We start from the raw sequence: 21,131 nt of genomic DNA on the forward strand, positions 1-21,131 counted from the left end.
TTTCTTTGAAAAATAACGCTCAAATAGTCCAATACAGTAATACCTCATTAATCGCAGTTAAACGCCTCCAGACCCAAAGTAGGATTCTTTATGTATAGTTGATATCGTTTCATCGTTTCATAGTTAGAGCAAAGAAAACCTTTTAAAAATGTTTCTAACATAGCCCTCTAGACATGAAATAACACCCCTGTAGTCATCTTTACACTCCTATTACCCAACTTAGGAGACTAAATAGTAGAAAATAAGACATCGTGCTCGTGCGTGTTGCTCTAAATGTGTTCCGGTGCCAGGGAGCTGAGTGGGAGGACGGACAGGAAGTGATGTCAGAGTTTAGCTTGGTGCTGGTGGTTTACAACTGTAACAGTGGCGTGTTAGGGATTATTGTCCCTGTTGTGAAATCATTCAAACCGGCAATAATAGCCTGTTGTTGCGGCCGTCAAGTCCGGTGCTTGTCTCACCAAAGGTTACAGTAACATTACTGACACCTAGTGGCCAGTGTAGAATACTACATATCATTACGACGCCTTTGAATGCGTCCTCTGAATGCCTTCTATTTGTGTTTTAGTTCAGTTTGGCATTTTTATGTTTGAAAATGCTTAATTTATGCTAAAAATGTTTAGTATTTGCTTAAATATGCCTTTTTTTTGCTAACAATAGGCCATATTCAACCACAAAACATGATTTATTGTGAAAACCGTGACAGAGTGATGCTGCAAAATCCAAAGCACAAAGTGGCGAGGGATTACTGTAATTGCTATTTTTTTAATGTCCTGAGCTCCTGTTTGGATGCCAGGGTGAGCCACACAACTTCCCACGTATCTGTCAACATCTGCATTACAAAATAACAGCGCAAGACAGTTTTTTGCGACAGGTGGGTTGTGCTGGTGTAAAGCCCAGACTGCCTACTGGGCTGCGACCGTGTGATTTTACTGCCGTGCTGCTTTTATTATGAAGGCCTGACATTACTGGCAACAGGATGCATTACACCGATGTTGCCAGAAGTTGTGCAAAAAAAAATGTTAATGAGAGTTAAAATATGGGAAAAATACCATAAACTATTAAACAAAGAAGAGCAAAATATGGTAGTTTCCTGGTGAAAACGGAAGGGTTGCCAGGTATCACCTAAAATGTAACACCTTTTAGACAGCAAACTGGTTGAGAGTGGCCCAACAGCGCCTCTGCTGGTTGCAGCCAAGTAGTGCACTCCATATTGCTTCAAAATGCAATGAATCGGAAATCAAATATCACGGCCTTTTTTCCCTAGCGCAGCTTACACTTTTCAACCTGCCCTTTTTGATTTTTTAAATGAAACTTTTCACATCTTGTTGTCATCACTGGTGGGTTCCTTCCAGGGCAACATCGACCGAGCCAGTCATCGCAGGCGAGACTTAACGACGGCATTTAATCGCTCATTATATCATCTTTTGTGATGATGATGATGATTCCCTAAAGAGCCATTAACGATCCTAAATTGGCAATCGGGCGGAATCAGGAAGTGTAATGTCTCTAATAATGAGTTGGATAATAAGGTTGATTGTTGTGGACCCATCCGAAACCAAGGGAGACTGCGGCATGATCATGTTTCAACCAGCCTGTAGTGACGACAGTGTTTATTGTATCTCCTTTGTGACTTGTCTGAGGAACTCTTTTACTCCTGAACCGTCGCACACGCAACCCTACTGTGTTTCCTGTGCTGCTATTTTCCAGACAAGTACTGTAATGTTTACAAGACAAATACGCTGTTACTCAAACCTGTAAGTGGGATTGACTTGGGATTGATCACACAGCTCTACAAAACACCCACTGTCACTTTCAAGCAGGAGCTTTCAAACTTGTCCCATGGAGGGCCACGGACTGAAAAACCAAAGGATGGACGGGCCACTTCCGTGATATTTTACGTTTTGCGATATTAACCGAAGTTTCCTTTCATGGCACTGTTTGTTTCTGTCGGCCGAGTAGTTCTTCACCGCAGCTACAAGCCTCAGCAGATATTGAGCAGAAATAGAGAAAGAAAGGGGCATTTTCAACCCACCATCCACCAGTACCAGCCTGGACTTGGCTTTTCAGAGAGGTTGTGTACCGAACAAATATGCACTTGAGCACTCAGTAAGGCAGTCTTACCTTTTTGCATTCCCACGCAGTATCAGCATTTGGAACCAAATGTGAGGCGGAAGAAAAAGGGTAAAAATACAGTATAGTAGTAGTAGTACGGTAGTAGTACTGTGCAATGTGGGACAAGGTTAGAAGGTGCAATCAAGGACTGTAAAACAAAGTGGGACAAAATGGCGCTTGCAAAACTGTGGGATTTGTAATTGGATATTATTTTTTAAATAAAATAAAACATAAAATTTGATGTAGTTGTGTATTGAATTGTTTACCACAATGAGATTTACATCCCTATTTATTATAGATCAACTTCTTTATCTGCGATGAGATGTTGTTAATTATGAGTTAACTGGGGACAAAATGTGATTAATCCTGATTAAATATTTCAATTGATTGACAGCCCTAATACACATATACATGTGAATATATATATATATATATATATATATATATATATATATATATACACACTGTGTATATACAGTATATGAATATATATACGAATGTATGTACTGTATCCTTAATTACACTTTTTTGCTTGTTTTTTTCATTTCAATTTTTTGTAACATTGTAACTTGAAAATGCTTCGCCAAATTACCACACAATTTGGTACACACCTTTCAGGGACTGACAAGCACGTGTGTGTCAAATTTGAGCAAGATAGGTTGAAAAACATGGCCGCCATCACTCGTGATGATAAAACTTTGAGCGTATCCGTAGCACATGTCCGCTAGCATGTCTTCCAAGGCATTTTAACCACGACCCACGGGGGGGCGCCAGAGATGTGCCGTATTGATGATGATGAACAACAGAAATGTCCACTCTGTGGACACTTTCAGACGAGGGAGACAGACGGACGTGCACACAAACATGGACGCTGCCCATGTGGCGTGTTGATAAAGGCACAGATGGCCAAATCCACCCAACCCAATGTGTGTTAGCGAGAGCGAGATGAGGACATCAGGGGTGTTGAGTCAATCTCCTTCAATCTGCAGCTTTTGAATGAAGCATCTCACCGTGCACGTACTCGTGCACGTACTCATACACGTGCTGGCGCTGTAGAAAGGAAAATTACTCCGTTTTTTTTGTTTTGTTTTGTTGAACACTCGACCAATTGGGACGCCTCGCCAGCTTAATGATGTCATCAATCATCCTGCGAGTCCATTGGTCAATCTTTCCTTGTATTGGCAGCCTGCTAAAAGTGCCCGCTTGGGAGCACCGCCCTCAAAGTTCTCCGGTCGGCCTGACCGCTTTAACTTTGTTCAAACTTCTTCTTAAAGCTCGTTTCATCGGAGGTGTGAAGTCATGAAAGTGGTTTCAAAATAAAAGATTTGCCTCCTAGATGTACTCAGGAGCATACCTGTCGACTTTACTCATCATTGTTCTGAACTCCTGTTTCAATGCCAGTGTCCTGCCGTGTGTGAGTGATACCGTGAGCTAAAACATTGCTCACAGCTCGCTCTCCCTTTGCCCCAAGGTGAAGCGCCGTCCACAACACTTTCCCTTCCCTTCTACGCCCATTTGGTCCAGGTGACCTTGCAGCACGATCCCCATGAACTTCATCCCTGAACTCCATTCAAGACGCGGCCAAGTTGAACTGACACTGGGACACAAAGATAGAAACGAGGGAGGTTATTCTTTGTTTTGGGGGTTTTGGGACCCCCAAAAGGGAGTAATTTGATTGAAAAATGAATCTTTCTGTCAACTCCAATTGCACTAAAGAAGAGGTCAACTTGACCTGAAAGCTGCCAGCTTTGGCAAATTCCTTTAGTGTTCAAGGAAAACTGCACAGCAGCAGTGGCAGCAGCAGTTGCTAGCCACCTAGCAGCTCGCCGCTGTGGTGTGGCGAGGTGTCACTACGCCAATAACGTAGTTCCTAGGCGTAATAATAATAATAACAATGTCTGGTAGCTTGGATAATATCCAGGTCACGTTATGTTAATGGAGTGACACATGAAGTTGACTTTTAGCTGCCTCTTTTTACCTGTTTTCATATCTTTAGAACACAGAAAAGAGAACGACGTGTGTTCATGTCTCACATAAGGATTGTGGATGATGTGCACTTTTCCTCAACCATTCATTCCATAGAAATATTATTATTATTATTATTATTATTATTATTATTATTATTATTATTATTATTATTATTATTATTACCATCATCATCAAAGCTTTTTTAGTAAATATTTTTCCAGCTGGTCCAGGTCTGTCCTTGAGTGTTTCCAGAAAAGAAAGCGCTTGCAGGTGTCCTTGGTGGTGTTGTGTCGCAGTTGAATACAAAGCGCATCCCTGGGGGGTTAAGTCGGGAGGCGTGACCCGCTAACCTCCAAGGCCGATCCCCTCGCCGAGACCATGTGGACCTTGAAATGGCGATGAACAACAGAACAGTCGGGAATCTTCTGCCTGTCCGTGCTGAATTATAAATAGTCCACAACAATAATATGATGTCAAAGGGACTTTTTAACGGCGCGCTAACAGTAATAATGTGTGTCTCAAGAGACGCTTTAAAAATGCAGGAAAAATCATCTTCCTTACTTGTTTGCTCCACTCGTGAGAGAAGAGGCGCTCACACGCTCGCTTTCGAGGTTGCGGCTTTTCATGACATCATGAAGGAGGGGGGGGGAAAGCAGGCTTCGCTACATAGCTTAAAATGAAGCGTGGAGCTCTGCCGACTATCCGTCAGCTTTAACTTTGATAATTTTGTTTTTATTCCGTGAATAGGCTAAGCTAGCACGATCGTGCTGTTAAAATGTAACTGTTAGTGCTGTAGCTATGCTAGGTTTGCTATTTCTGATAGACTTTACAGGCTCTGCCAGCTATCCGTCATGCAGCTACACATGTGGGAGATGTAAGTGTGATCATTTTGGTTTTCTTTAGCGGATAGGCTGAGCTAGCATGATGTTGCTGTAAGGTGGTACGAACTCAGATGTTTTGTGCATCTTAATAATGTATACAATGATGGAAATAAGACTTCGCTACACGTCATAAAGACATGGTATGCTGTAAGTTTGAGCGTTTTGGGTTTTGTTTTCCAGCGGATAGGCTAACCTAGCATGATGTTGCTGTTAAAATGTGTAATGTTAGCACCGTAGCTCACATAGCTATGCTGGTGTTGCTAACATTTGTGTCCTCCTGCCCCACTCCTTGATGTTACGTTGTTGTATTTGGTATGTGGCATCTATTATGTTGGGCAAGTGCAGAATTACAGTGAATCTGTAAAAAGTAGCGTGGACAAACACAGCTCATTAGCATTAAAGCACAACCACACAAAATGGCGTCTTCCCAGTATAGGGCTTACTTACTAAAAGCATTTTTAAACGGTGTAAATTCCACCACCAAGGCTAGATTTTGGCCAATAAACTTCCAATACACTCTTGTGGGGCCGGTGAGACTTATTTTAAAACTAGTGACAAATCCTTTAATATGGGTTTAATGAATACAAAGCTGCGGTAATCCTACACATTTTATGAGGAACGGGCGCAGTCCGCTTGTGTACAAATAACAGAAAGAGGCTATTAGTCGGACAAAGTTGTACACGGCGATAATTCTCTCCATGCAGTCTCTATGGCAACACCGTACCCAATCATCTGTTGGCACGCTGGTAGTGTGACCGTCCGTCCAGGCCGCCCTGATTGAGCTGTCAAAGTGCATACATGCACACTTTGTAACATGCAGATACACACACACACACACACACACACACACACACACACACACAGCCACACATACTGTAGTCCACACACGACATCCCTGCATGTGGCTGTGGGTGCATGGATTGCAGTGAGACGAACACCAGAGAAGGTCAAGGGAAGATGCATTGAGAATTCAAGAAACAATCAGTCAGGGGCCAGTCCACAGGAAGCCGAGGTGACGGACGACCAAAACCAGCCACGGGGGAGGTATGGATCGTCTCCAAAGGGTCTCCACCTCGTCTCCTGTCCACTTCACAGACACAATTAGCAATACAAGCCAGTGTGGGAGCTCTTTCCATCCTGTCTTCTCAGTCAACACAGCTCAACTTGCTTGGAGCACAAAGAGCAAACCTTAACTTCTTCATATCTTTTTATACTTATTTATTATACTTTCCTTTCAGTACATCAACTTATAGTATGTACTCATTCCCTGTTCTTTTTAATACACATTTTTGCTTCTTTTTTTTTTAGATGTAATTCATCTTTTTAGTTTAGTTCGGGTACAGTGACCTATTTATATATTTGTTGGGACCTTCATTTTATTCTAGCTTCCTGTCTATTTTAATACATCTAATATGATCACTTTAATCTACTTCCTGGCTTCTTTAATTCACATTTTAGCTCATAGTAGTAATGTAGAATTCCTCTTTTATCCATTTTTGTGAGGCTTAACCCATTTATGTATTTTATAATTAAGTACTTTCATTTTATCTACTTTAACCGGTCGATTTTGCACTTTTTAATCATTTTCTACCTTCGTAATTGCTTTGCCCGGGATGCTAATAGTATTTATTTAAAATTAACCTTTTTTTGTAAGCCTTAACACATTTGTATGTTTTCACTCAGTTTAACTTCCTGTTTGGTATACTTATAGTACACCGTTTAGCCCATGTATTCATTTGCTTCATTCCAAGCTGATCTATTTCTAGGAATAGGTTTGTAGCGTTTGTAGCATCATAGCTACCAAGTGCAGCATTTTTTTGGTCTTTTCCAGATTACATCACAATCACTTTTTTTTTTTTTTTTTTTTTTTTTTTTTTTTTTTTTTTTACAAAACTCTTTTTTTTTGCCCGGCAGCTTTTGCCCCATTACTTAAAAGCTAAATGCAGACATCATTATTTTTGGTTCTGTGCTACTCGGCTGCCCAACAACGCAAGGAAAGGACAGAGAGAGTCGACACACAGTCAAACTTGTCCCAAAAAAGCCTCATCATAGAACAAATGTAAGCATACATGTCATTTTAGAATGTATATTTTTAATTGTAATGCCAGCGCCATCTGCTGGAGTTGTAGGGGCACTTCCCCACATGCCCCTCATGCACAATTGTCAATGATTTAAAATTAGTGCTGTTTTTATCATTTTTTTCAAAATTTTTGCCGCTGTTGTTTTTTAGTCTCCTTGTTAAATAATATTTTTAGAATGTGGAAAAAACAGTCGCAGGCCGCACTTTGGGCACCCCTGGTGTAGACCCAAGATCGGGGTTATTCTGTTCTATTGAACTGGGGGGGTTCTTTTCCAGATTACATCACAATTTTTTTGCAAAACTCTTTTGTTGTCGGCAGATTTTGCCCCAAAAATTAAAAACTAAATCATTATTTTGTTTCCGTGCCACTCGGCTGCCCAACAAAGTAAGGAAAGGATGTGGAGGGTCGACACACACAGTCACATTTGTCCAGAAAAAGCCTGTCATGCCAGAGTCAGGGGCACTCCCCCACCTGCCCCACAACTGCCAGTGATTGTGTTGCCTTGGAAGGGTTGAAATGAATGCGTAATGCGTGTGTATTGATGTACTATGACTTATTTGGAGCGTACGCCGTGTCTCACACGAGCGTTGACGCAGATGTGTGGTTTTCTGTGTTTCCCGCCACCCGGGCGGCGCTCCGGCAGGCCCCAATCGCTGAAACAACTAATTAAGGAACAAACGCCGCTTCAAACCAAGCAGAAAATTACCTCCCGACTCGGCGCAGGACGACCCAAGGACGCGCGAGCTGGCTTCTCAGATGCGTAATGAGGGTTTATTTGCTGTGTTAAAGACTAGCATGTGTCATTTTCACTCTGGGGTTTTTGGCATATAATGCTGAGCACTTCAAGCTTTTTTGGTACAGCGCTCGCTTCGGATCTCTCAAAGTGTGCACCGTGTAGACCAGAGGTGTCCAAACCTTTTCCAGCAAGGGCCACAGTGAAAAGTGAAAGGATGCAACTTCGCCACTTTGATATTTTGTAAAGCAACACATGTGCGTACTGTATGCCATGAAGTTATTTATATTTCAACATCATCTCAGCTTTGGGATACACGTCAAATGCTACCAAAACGACGACATATTTCCCTCACATTACCATTTTATTGTCTTTAAGTGAGACTTTATTTTCATTTGATGATTTTTCTCTTTTAATATTTTGGCTTTGACTTCATTTCTGCTGTTTTTTTTCCCCAACTTGCTTTTGTGAATTTTCTTCTCGCGATTGTGACTTTATTCCCGTAACAGTTAGACTTTATTCTCATAATGTGCTACTCCAAAAAGTTAGGGATATATGCGCAACTGTTAGAGAGCAGCAAGTGTTGGACACGTGCATTCACCGTTAGAGAAGTTCACCTGTCAAGGTCATACAGTAGGTCATTTGAGGTTCATCCTGAAATGTGTCTGAAACATCCTAACTTCTTGGGAGTAGCACATTACAACTTCTTACCAGACCTAATTGTCCAAGAATGACGTTATTTGTTGTTTTGTTTCATAATATTCTTAAAAAAAAAAAAAAAAAAAAAAGTGGCGTGGGGGAGGAATGATCAGTTCATTCTACAGTGGAGCAGGGCAGTGATAGTAATCTGCCACTGAAACTGCTCTTGTGTGGGGAGATGATGCTGGGTGTCCGTGATGGAAAGGAGCCTCCTCGGTGTCCTTTGCTCTGCCACAGATGTCAGGCAGTCCGACTTCTTTTAAATATATTTTGACTTTATTCACGGAACATTTCTGCTGTTTTTTTTCCTATTTCCATTGTTTTTCCATTTGGTATTTTATTTCCATAATATTCTGACTTTATTTGCCTAATATTAATAATTAAGTTTTTTCCCCTCAAGCTAATTTTCCAAAACTGACAACTTCATTCTTAGTTTGGTTTGTTTCTCATAAAATGATGTCTTTCTTCTTTAATATTTCAACTTTATGCTGCTGATTTTTCTTACTAATAATACTTGATTCTCAGCTGTCCTTTTTCTCGCTGGAGAACAACTTTTTTCTCTTAATGTTTTGACTTTATGGTTGTAAAATTACTGCAGATTTTCCCATTTTTGCTGCTGTTGCTGTTGTTGTTTTCTAGTTTTCTTGTTCAATTATATTGTTGGGCCAATAATGGCCCCCGGGCCGCACTTTGTACACCCCTGGTCTTGACCCTGTTCTATTCAGCTGTTCTTGAGGACCTGCTGCAAAAATGTTAGTTGCTGGTGAGTTTTAAACGGAACTTGTGGGTCGCTCTGATGCCATTCATGGGACTGATTGGGCCCGGGGGCTGCCCTAATCACTTACTTCCTAATTGTCACTGAGCTAGCTGGTGTATAAGCGGGTGACTTTCCATGGATGTGCTGGAAATTGCTGCTGAGTGTCCCCATCAGTCAATAGTGCAACTCCAGCTAATCCTGTGGTATTTCACAGCCGATAGCCTCCAATTAAGTACAGCCGGGGGACATGTGGCCGTCCGTATCAATAACTCCCACCTGACCCGCTCTTCATCTTTCTGGCCTTTGCAGCATGGCGGTCGTCACCTTGGAATTGTTGCTGTTATTGTGCGTGTTTTCCCTCACCTCCATGGTTTCTGATTTCACAGTCAAGACGTGTGGCAGTAACCTTCAAGGGCCGTCAGGAACCTTTGCATCGCCCAACTTCCCAATTCAGTATGAGAGCAACGCGCAGTGTGTTTGGATCATCACTGCTTCAAACCCAAATAAGGTAGGTGGCCCTCTTTGTCCTTAAAAGATGGTTTCCCTGAACCAAGACGTACTAGAATAATAGGGCTGTCACAAGATCCTGCGCGATGAAAACGGGACAAGAATGCATGTCGGTTCTCTCGCCTCCAAACAGGCAGGAAGAGAGTTCACTCTGTGCATTGCTTTCAGCACCTTGGCGCGTTTGCTCCACAGAACAACGGCATGAACGGAGTGAGCCCTTTTGGCTGTCATACAGTCTTTTTGTCTCAGTGGGTGGAGGCGGGGCCGCTAGCATACACACAGAGTGCAGAAGAGTGTAACGTCGCAAAAATTAAATTTGTCGATTGTCGTATGATTCTTTTTTTTATTTTGTCATTGTACATGTCTTAAAAGTAAAGTGTGAACCTCGTCTCGTTCTTGCAGGCCCTGTCTCGTGTATCGTCTGACTGTCTCGTGACACCCTATTAAAGACTGTCCCAAAATTGCATTCTCAGTCTAATTTATAAACCGCAAGGCATGCTGGGAAGCCTGTATGCACACTTCTCCAACAGGAAGTTACCCAGCATACCTTGTGGGTTACAAATTAGTATAAAATTGTATTGTTTTGCATGTATCTTAGTGTGTCAGCGTTTATTTTGATGCGAATGAGGTAGATGTTGATAAGCTCATGTTGGTGGAACACCTCCTCAAGCCGGCTGAAAATTGCCTCTGGCTACTTCCTGTGCAACTCCAGCTGTACCAATGTTGGCTTTTCAGCCTAATTATGGAGATTATCAGCACAAAACGGGGTGTTTTCCCACTAATTGAAAAAAGAATAATGTTTTGATGATCAAAAGTCAGCAACTTTGCAAGCCACAAATTGTGACCTTTCACACGCAGCTCTGCAAAACACCCACTGTACCTTTAGTGTATTCAGCAGAATCACCAGCAAATTTGGTATGGGGACTGACAAGAGCATGCGTGTGAAATTTGAGCAAGATTGGTTGAAAAACATGGCCGCCATAAAGCAAAACATCTTACTTACTTAGCGGCTAAGTGTCAATAAGTTATTGAGCAGTTATGTAATAATGGTGATTTTTGTTGTTGCATGCATGCTAGCATGTCTTCCAAAGCATTGTGACCAGCGGCAGACATTAAGTTCCATTCATGTCACCATGTACACACTAACAATGCATCACCAAAGGCCTTCACAGGAAGCTCTATAAGGAAAACAGGCACAGTGTGTGTGTGTTATTGAAGCAGATATTGTTTTGAAGATGCACGCGTGCTGGCGCTGGGATGGCCGCTGACGGCAGCACGGTCACCACGGTGACCCTGAGGCGTACACTGCCTCCTGGGATGTAAAAGCGACCACGTCAATGAAATGATACACAATGACCCGCCTATCATTTGCACAACTTGCCCCATTGGTTGTTCTGGAGTGGCATTGTGAATGATTGAAAGAGAAACACCACTGATATAACAGAGTAAATGCTTGCGTTAATTAAGGTTACATCAGAGGACATGACATTGAAATGGAGCTGATTGGACACTGACTCCTTCCTGCAAATACGCTGTGTTCGATGGCAGCCATGTTTTTCAGTCATTCGTACTCAAATTTTACAAATTTCGCTGCAATTCGGTTGAGCACTTTAAAGTTGCAGTGGGTGTTTTGCTGTGTGAGACATCTCAAGTCAATCCGACCTTTGGGGTTTAATAACAACACGTGACTGAAGGCTCTGTTATTTCAAAGGGCTCCCACATGGAGCTGCACGTATAGTTTAATGTTGCCCGTTATGTCGTAAACACGCCAGGCAGCTCGCTGAATGACATGCACAGTATGTCGTCTGTCGCATTACATTAAGAGGTGGATGTGAAGAACGACATGTTGTGCAGTGATGCATGTACACACAACAGGTCTTGCATGGCACATACTGCATTCAAACCTCTCATTGTGATGCAGAAAACCATAAACATAAATAAAATGAGCCTTGTTGTCTCTGGAAAAGCAGATTTGTGGATGAAGTTCATGAATTGTGTACCTAATGTAGTGCCCTTTAACTTAATAGTGCAGTCATTGGACTTCAAAGACAAAAAAGAGCAAAAAGAGCAATACTGTATGTTCTATATGAGCTAGCACACATTTCTGGCACTTTAACTCACTTTAACCTAATAGTGCCGTCACTGTATTTAAAGACGTAGAGACAAAAAAAGAGCGACATGTGCTACAGTATATCATCTGTTACACATTTCTGGAACTATTCAAGCTTAAAACTAAACTTCTTCATTCAACACGGCGTAAGATATTCCCTTTAACTTAATAGTGCAGTTATTGGGTGTAAAAGCTGAGACAAAAAAAGAGCAAAATGTTCTATACGATCTGTCATATGTTTCTGGAACTATTCAAGCCTAAAACTAAACTTCTTCATTGAACCCGGCTGAAGAAAGTCGCTTTAACGTAATAGTGCAGTTATTGTACTCAAAGGTTGAGCCGAAAAAGAGAGACATGTGCTACAGTGTACTGTATGATCTATTACATATTTGTGGGACTATCCAAGCTTAAAACTAAACTTCGTCATTCAGCTTGCCTTAGAAAGTCACTTTAACCTAATAGTGCAGTTGCAGTATGCACTTAAAAGGTTGAGATGAAAGGAAAAAAAATAAAAATATGTATTATATGATCTATTACCAATTTATGGAAGTATTCAAGCTGAAAATAAAACATTTGCATTCAACCTGACTTATGAAAGTCACTTTAACCTAATAGTGCCGTCACTGTATTTAAAGACGTAGAGACAAAAAAAGAGCGACATGTGCTACAGTATATCATCTGTTACACATTTCTGGAACTATTCAAGCTTAAAACTAAACTTCTTCATTCAACACGGCTTAAGAAAGTCACTTTAACTTAATAGCGCAGTTATTGGACTGAAAGGTTGAGATATAAAAAAGAGAAGTATGTTTTTTATGAGCTATCATACATTTCTGGAAATGTTCAAGCTTAAAACCAAGCTTCTTCAATCAACCCGGCTTAAGAAAGTCATCGTGAAACAAAGTTTGAACACCCTCAACTTTGTAATTGTCTGAAACCCCAGGTTGTGCAAGTAAAAAGGAATGTAGGATATCTACAGTAAATGCTGTATATGAAACCATAACTTGAGTGAGGATGAGAGAGCTTCATCACCATCCGTCATCATGTTTCAGTGGGTGAATGGCAGTAAAAATGGAGACATTTTAATACAATCCCCCCCTCCTCCCTCAAAGCGGACAGCGATAAGGCGTGAGTGACAAATCCTTTAATTTCACTCGCTAATATCCTCCTTTCTTCATTTATTTTTCACATCCCGGCAAGCTTTTTATTGTGTGTTCATATTAGACGGAATTGGCACATGAATTAAAGATTGGCACTGTAAAAGCGCCGTATGTAAATCTCACATATTGCTCATGGATTTTGTATCACCGGCGGACGGGCTCGCTGGCTGGCTGCCGTCAGTTAAGTGTCATGGCTTCCTCGCGGGCTTTTTGACGGAATTCACAGAAGATTCCGGGAAGCTTTTAACGCCAGCGAGCATCAGTCAATCAAATGGGAGGGATACTTATGCCGAGTGGAATGTCTTTTGGAAGTTCAGAAACAATGCAGTCACTTTTTTATTTCTTTGAGTCGAAGTATGTAAAGTCTCTCCGACGAAGTGTGCAGTGGGGAGAAAACAGCCAGTCCTGTAAGATTTAAGCATATTGTGGACTGTATTTGTGTATTTGTTGTGGGGTGGGCATGGCCCTACCAGTGTAGCAGTGCAAAGAGGGAAAGGCAGAATTAACAGAATGTCACATACAGTAATTCATTCATTTTCATTAGTATTTTTTCAGCTATGTGAACCACTACACTCCCAATGCTCCCTAATATGAGTCCCATGTTGCTGCATTATCAGTGTACCGTATATTGACAAGTAGGGGTGCACAGTAATTACTGGATGGATAACTATATGAGGGAATTATGACATCATACCGATACATTCCATAACATTAAAAATAGCTATGACAACCGCTAAGTAAGAAAAACACGCCAACGAGGCGAAATGACCCATACTGTGTGGGTGAGCAAATCAAGCGCCCCATTTTCCTCCTGCTTGTGACATTGACGGCCTGTCATAACTTCCCCTGAGCTCACTTGTGAAGAAGCAAGTTGCTCGTTGTACCAAATGTTCTGCAATGAGGGGAAAAAAACCCATCAAGCACACAAAAAACCTTGTGAGCCACCTGAAACACCAGCACAGCCGAGTTTGAAAAGTGACCTCTGTGGCGCCACACTGGCTGCTCAGAGCGTGTGCCCGAATGCCGTGCACCTTGCTGGGGCACAGCAGGTGGCTCCTACCCCTCTGTGCTCCGGTTCTCCTGATGGTAGTGATGCGGTGGTCGTAATGTCATCATATTTCATTAGGACACATCAACAGGTACAGTTGGTCAAATCTTTTTTTGCATTTTCATTTTTCACGTTTTTTATGACATGACTGGCTGAGCACTGCAAAAAATAAGCAAGTTTTGAGTGCACCTCAACTTTAAATGTTGGCTCCCTTAAGTTTTTAGTCAGCAGGTTTGGAGAATGTGTCATATACAGTGACCAGTGCTGTGACTCGAATCGTATACCTAAATTAGACCTAAATTAATTCCCAAGTCACTCGCAAAGAACACACGAAAGACATAAAATACAGCAGTAAAACAGTAAATACAGGAATTACATGAAACATAAACAGAATCACCTGTATATACACTACAGTATGTGTATCCTATAGTAGGAATATAATATTAACACAATACAAACCCACCCAGGAAGGAAAGAACCTTTGTCACCGTGGCCTTAGCTTATAATTCAACATGGCAGCAGCGGTAGGCGCTTCCATGGCTGACGCGTCTCGGCCAGCGGAGCCTCGTTGCATTTGCAAGCAGCACCTTCCCGCCCACCACGTCCGCCATGCATCATAAACAGAGGTGAGCACGACGGCCGGCGGCGCAGATGAGGGGAGCCAATGAAAAAAGTAAATGAGGGAGAAGGCGGCGAGCGAGGGAAAAAGAAGAGGCATTACTAACGGCCTCTCTGGCCCCGCCATCCCCAAGGTTAAATGAGAAGAGGGGGAATGAATTGGCTCTAAAGGCTCATTCCGCTCCCACTAAATGAAGCAATAACGTCAGAGAGCCATAGAAGCCCATTAACGCTTAACCCCATTCAGGGTGGGGGGGTACAGGGGGGCGGTAACAAAGAAACAAAAGTGGACAGGTTGGGATGAAAATAAAAAAAACCTGCCACTCTTCATCGTAATCAGAAGCAGTGAGCATGGAGCACCTAATAGGGGAACACTAGCGCAGTTTGACCGCCTCTTTGTCTCTCGTCTTCCATCGTTTGCAGCAAAGAACACAAGTGGACAGGTCGGGATTGAGGAAAACCTGACGCTCATCATCTTCATCAGAGACGCTGAGCGTGGAGTACCTAATAGTGGAACGTTAGCAGAGTTTGACCACCTCTGCATCGCTCATCCTCCATAGCTTGCAGCAAAGAACCAAAAGTGGGCAGGTTGAGGTGGGGGAAAAACCCCTGCTGCTCTCCATACTCATCAGTGACGCGAAGTGTGGGGCACCTAATAGTGGAAGAAAAGTGTAGTTTGACCACCTCTTCATCTCTCTTCTTCCATAGCTTGCAGCAAAGAACCAAAAGTGGACAGGTTGGGATGAAAGACAGCCTGTGGAGCACCTAATAGTGGGACAACAGCAGATCTTGCATCTTGAGAAGATATGATAAAATGCTGGCTGAAATGTGAGCGCTGTACTGTAAACGTAACCCCTTCAAGTAGCGTCTCATCCCCACCTTGTTTTTTCACCACCACGAGCAAAGGAAGCGTTTTGTCATGCAGGAATCCAATTCTATCGCCTCATTGGCCAGCAGCCATAGATGGATGGAAAGCAGGCAACCAATTAGAAAGAGCGACACGGAGGCGATGACAGACGGAGCGAGAGATGGATGTTCGCGTGGACGCCGACCAATTAGAGGGGAGGAGAAATATGTACACATGCGCGACGCCAAAAGGAATTACAGGGTGGGGTGCACACTTTGGAGTCCATATTTCACGGCGGCCATTATGCCCCCCCTCCACCTCGGTGCAGTGTGGTTACGTTCCGGCTGTGTTTAATGCCGTGTGAACTGTGCTGATGTGGCTTGAGGGGTGTTGCATAAAGGAGCTTTATAGCGGCACGTCCATCATGGCCACCTCTCGCTCGTCTTCATAAAGGACACCGCTTTGCTTCCTGCTGCGGGTCAAAAAGAAGTCCTTTTTGCTTCCTTTTCATGTTAAACTTCTCCTCTTGGTTATCCTTACAATATTTTATGCTCTCATCCGACGTTCGCCATTGACTTTTAGTGTCTTCCTGGCGTGGAAAATGTCTTGGCTTTGGTCACAATAAAGTCTTTTTCGTCAGGGTGTACTCTTTTCCTAACCGCATCTTTCGCTAGGGGACAGGAAGTGTAACTGCCAGGTGATGTGGTCCCAAATACAGTGCTGCGATAATGCCAAGGAGAAGCCAGAGCTTGAAAACCCTCTTCCGTCGATACAATCTCCAGTTTGGGATCAGTGTTTCCCACACGACTGCAATCTATCTGCGGAGTCTGGTTGCCATGGTGCATGTGCGTGTCATTTTTATGGACGCTGTTTTGTGTCATGAGAAAAGTACGACTTGCGGGTGTTGGTTTCACTTCTGCAGCGGCAGACGTGCCACACGCGTACGAATAGAACATTCATGATGTTTCCTGGACTCCGTGTAAGTGTGTATTGATTTTAAAGACATGTCCTTAACATTCCTTAATAACTTAATATTATGAGGATTATAATGGATTATAATATTATAATGATGCCATTTTAGTAGGATAAAGTTGATAGTTCAAAAAATAAAATCAAATATTTAATTCAGAATATTATGAAAAACAAACAAACCAACATATAAAGTTGTCATTTTTGGAAAATTGGGTTACAAGGAGAAAGTCAACATATTAAGAGGAAAAAAGCTGCAGTTTTATGAGGAAAAACTGGTAAGCTACAATGAGGAAAAATAATGTCATTTTAGTAGCATGGATTTGTTTTTTTAAAAGTCATAACATTGTGAAAAACAAACCAACCAATGAATAAAGTTTTTGGAAAACTGGGTTGCAGAAAAAGTTACGTTACAAGAATAAAGACAGCATATCAAGAGAAAAAAGTCACATTTTAACAGGGAAAAAAAGTGACAATTTTACGAGAACAAACTTGTAAAATGACAAGGAAAAATAATCACATTTTAGTGGCATAGATTTGAAAGAAAAAGTACATTTTTTAACGGCGTAATTTTATGAGAAACAAACAAAACAAAATAAATTTGGACATTTTGGAAAATTAGGTTAGAAAATTAGAAAGTTAGAATGTTACAAGAATAAAGTCAAAATATTAAGAGAAAAAAGTTTACAATAAACTTGTAATATTATTGAGAAAAATAATGTTGTTTTAGTAGCACGATGTTAGGAAAAAAAGTTGTAATCTAACGAGAAAAAGAATAATGTTGAAATAGATTGAGGAAAAATGTCATTTTGGTAGCATAAAGTTGAAATATTAAAGAAAAAATGCATTTTTTAAAAGTCGTAATATGAGAAATAAACAAGAAGAAAATTGTAATTTTTGGGAAATGAGGTTGGGGAAAAAGTTATAATATTATGGGAATAAAATCAAAATATTTTCAGAATAAAGTCATCATATTACAAGACAAAAATTTATGAAATTTACAAAGATGATTTAAGAAAAAAAAAAAAAAACAATTGAAAACTCAGCAGTAATTTTACAACAATAAAGTGAAAATGGTGTGGCGGTCCAAACTGTATTTGTGGTGGCCCCCCATAAAAAAATGCTCAAATAATAATGAAATAAATCAAGAAATAAATAACGCAGATGAAAGCCGTGTGCCGCCATTGTTCAGTGGAGATGAGGAACGCGACTACGAGCTGGAAGTATTCAATCCGCACTTCAACCAACACGGAACTTGACTTGACTAAAAATAAAATCATCATTTGCAAAACAAAGGATGAGTTAAGCCAGGGCTGGTGTGTTTGTTCAGTGAGGTCACGTAAACATCTCCACTCTTTAAGCCTGCGAGATGTTTCTGAAGTCTACCAGCGGGATATTGAAGCGGGAAGTCTGGAAATTCCCCTCAAGCAGGAGAGGAAGACGAACTGGAGAGAGGGAGAGCGAGCTTTCAATCTCTCCCCGAGGGTGAAATCAAATTTGAAATATTCTTACACAGTACTCGGCCAGCATCAAAGATGGGGCTCATTATTATTAGCACTCCCCCCTTCCCCAGTGGCCGCCGTCTTTCTGCTGCTCGGGCTTCCTTGTTCTTCCGCTCCCTCCTCTCTCACAGGAAACAGAGAGTGTTGGTTGAATAATTCCTGATCAGAGTTTGGAGCTTTGTGCTGATTCTCAAAGGCTCCAGTGCAACGCAGGCCTTCTTTTTTATGTGATGCCGTGTGATGCGTTCAGGAACTCGCAGTGAAACCGCACCATCGGTAGAGGCTAAGTCCTGGAGGACACGGTGTGTTTTGATTCAATGCAACGAACTGACCAGCTTCACGCTTGACATCTGGATCGCATTCGATTGTTTCAGGTTTCCCAAACGTCTTTTCTCTTGCAGGTCATCCAGATCAACTTTGAAGAGTTCGACTTGGAGATAGCCTACGACACGCTCACTATAGGAGATGGAGGCGAGGTGGGAGATCCTACAACCATCCTGCAGGTGTAAGTATGACCTTTTTTTTCACACCGGTCCTGGAAACCGAAACGCTCCGGCTCGCTCGTTACGAGCGGCCATTCAGGGCGGTGCTCTAAATGACCCATTGTTCCTAATGCTCATGGTGGTTGTTATGATGATGTGTTGCAGTCTGTCGGGCAGCTTTGTACCTGACCTGATCGTCAGCATGACCCACCAGATGTGGCTCCACCTGCAGTCCGACGAGAGCGTTGGCTCCATCGGCTTTAAGATCAACTACAAAGGTAAACAATGCATCAAAAACGTGACGAAGACACACACCAGCTGGGGCATCAAAAGTGCCCTGTTATGCAAAAGTGGCTTTTTAATAAGAGTAACGGCCTGTGGGGGAAACCTCCTTCTGCAGGCTTCGCTACACATTTTAAAATAAAGCCTGTGCCAACTATCTGTCAGTCAGCTGGACGTAGGAGCTGTAACATTTGTTGTTCTACAGCAAACAGGCTAACTTAAATGTGACTGCAATGTTAGCACTTTAGCTCACATAGCTACTGTATGCTGGTGTTGCTAACCTTTGTGGCCTCCTGTGCCCCTCCTTAATGTTAGCTTGTTGTTGTAGCCTGTTGGAATTGTATTGTATGTACTTTATTTATCCCACAGCGGGGAAATTTACTTGTTACAGCAGCAAGCAAGCAAGACAAGTAAAGAGAACAGTAAAGTAAAGTAAAGTAAGGCATCGTGACTACAACATGGTTCAGGTGGTGCAGGTGTTGTAGAGCCTGACAGCGGTCGGTATGAAGGACCTGCGGAACCTCTCCTTCTTACACCGTGGGTGTAACAGTCTGCTGCTGAAGGAGCTGCTAAGGGAACCCACAGTGTCATGTAGCGGGTGAGAGGTGTTGTCCATGATGGATGTCATGGAATGTGAACAATAGTGTAAATAGTGAACCTGGGAAATGCTTATGTTCCAACAAAATGCTTTTTTTGTTGGCATTAAGCCCGATAAGCACATTTTAAATTGCTATTTTTTTATATTGTATTTTATTTATATTTTATAAGTGTAAGTATAATTTAGTCATGATAGACGAGTCTGGGGTGTCCAAAGTTTTCCCAGTGAAGGTATCATAAACAATCTTCATACATTTATTGTTTGTTTTCTTTGTTTCTTATAACATTATGACTTTAAAAGAAAGTGTATTTTTCTTTCATATTTCAACTCTTTGCTACTAAAATGACATATTTTTTCCATAGTTTATTTTGTAAAATTATGCCTTTTTTTCATTAGATATCAACTTTTTAAAAAAAAAACATTTTGACTTTATTCTTGTACAATTTTTGCTGTTTGTTTCCACTTCTGCTGTTTTTTTTTTCACCTATTTCAACTTTCTTCATGTAAATCTTCTTTTCATAATATTAGGGCTTTATTCCCATAATATATTGGCTTTTTTATTTTCCAAATATTTCTTCTTAAGGAATCTTTGTCTCATGATATTTTGACTTTATTCCCATATTATAACTTTTTCGCCAACCTAATTTTAACTTTATTTGTTTTGTTTCTTATAATATTATGACTTAAACAAATGTCTTTTTTCTTTGATATTTCAACACTATGCTACTAAAATGACATTTTTCTTCATAATATTTTGACGTTATTTTTGTAAAATTATGCCTTTTTCTCGTTAGATTACTTTTTTTCTTAATATTCTGACTTTTTTTTATTAATTCTTGTAAAATTATTGTTGCTTTTTATCCATTTTTGTTGGGTTTCTTTTTCAGTTGTCTTGTTAAATTATATTTTTAGAATTTGCTGCGGGCTGCGTTTGGGACACCCCAGGATTGGACATATCGTATCAAATAATGTCAGGGGCGTGAAAACTTGAGGCGCTATGCATAAAAGTATAAAAATGACATGTTTAAGTCAAGATTGAAGATAAGAGTGAACACAGAACAATAAACATTATGTGGCGTGATATATCTTTTCCCAGAGACAGGATCTTCCTTGTGCTGCAAAAACTCACCTTGACATCCCTCGCTCTAATAAAAATACATATTAAAAGCGCATAAAAAGAGCAGATGAAAAATGTAAAATAAAATCTTCCAAGATGTGAAATTAAGAGTGTGGGAGATGGAGGACATTACACGTAGTAATGGTGTAGTAAGATGACATTTTTATCAGTGTGAGATGGAGGCCTTGACAAAGAACTCAATGAGTGAAGTCATCACATCAAGAGAGCAGCAGGAGCTACATAGTAGAACATCTAGCGGATTTTATGACGATGACGCCGCATATTTTTAGATTCCGAACACAGCGGGTGATGGGATAATGCTGCCAGGGTGCTCTTATAAAAAGAAAAAAAAGCCAGCGCTCTGGAGAATGACTCATTGCCAGAAATTGTTTCCTGAAAACACCACATTCACGCGGAGTTCCATAAACATGGAGCAGAGGTGTGCAAAACACGGGTCTGTATTTGCCATTTGCTGAGAGTTGCCTTATTACACGTATTACTGCACGTCTTGATGACACGTTTAGACACGTATGCTGAATTTTAGACTGTACTACTGGGAACACGCCTCTAGCTTTCATGCTAACGAGCCGTGTTTGTCCACGCCTGTATCCGACAGAGAGTGCGTCTCCAAGAAGCGCTATTGTGTAGACTGGATACAAC

The 21,131-nt window shown here is 41.3% G+C and overlaps 1 protein-coding gene across 6 annotated transcripts in view; it reads left to right on the plus strand.

The window, feature by feature from the left end:
• Nucleotides 1-21,131, plus strand: part of csmd3b (CUB and Sushi multiple domains 3b) — a 285,038-nt gene that overhangs the window by 179,296 nt on the left and 84,611 nt on the right. For all 6 annotated transcript variants that reach the window (XM_054763453.1, XM_054763451.1, XM_054763454.1 and 3 more), the window contains 3 exons: nt 9,618-9,739; nt 18,394-18,497; nt 18,640-18,752. In XM_054763453.1, coding sequence (XP_054619428.1) covers nt 9,618-9,739; nt 18,394-18,497; nt 18,640-18,752 — 339 coding nt within the window. The remainder of the gene's footprint in view (nt 1-9,617; nt 9,740-18,393; nt 18,498-18,639; nt 18,753-21,131) is intronic.

Source organism: Dunckerocampus dactyliophorus, chromosome 20 (genome assembly GCF_027744805.1).
Source record: "Dunckerocampus dactyliophorus isolate RoL2022-P2 chromosome 20, RoL_Ddac_1.1, whole genome shotgun sequence".
Lineage (NCBI taxonomy): Eukaryota > Metazoa > Chordata > Actinopteri > Syngnathiformes > Syngnathidae > Dunckerocampus > Dunckerocampus dactyliophorus.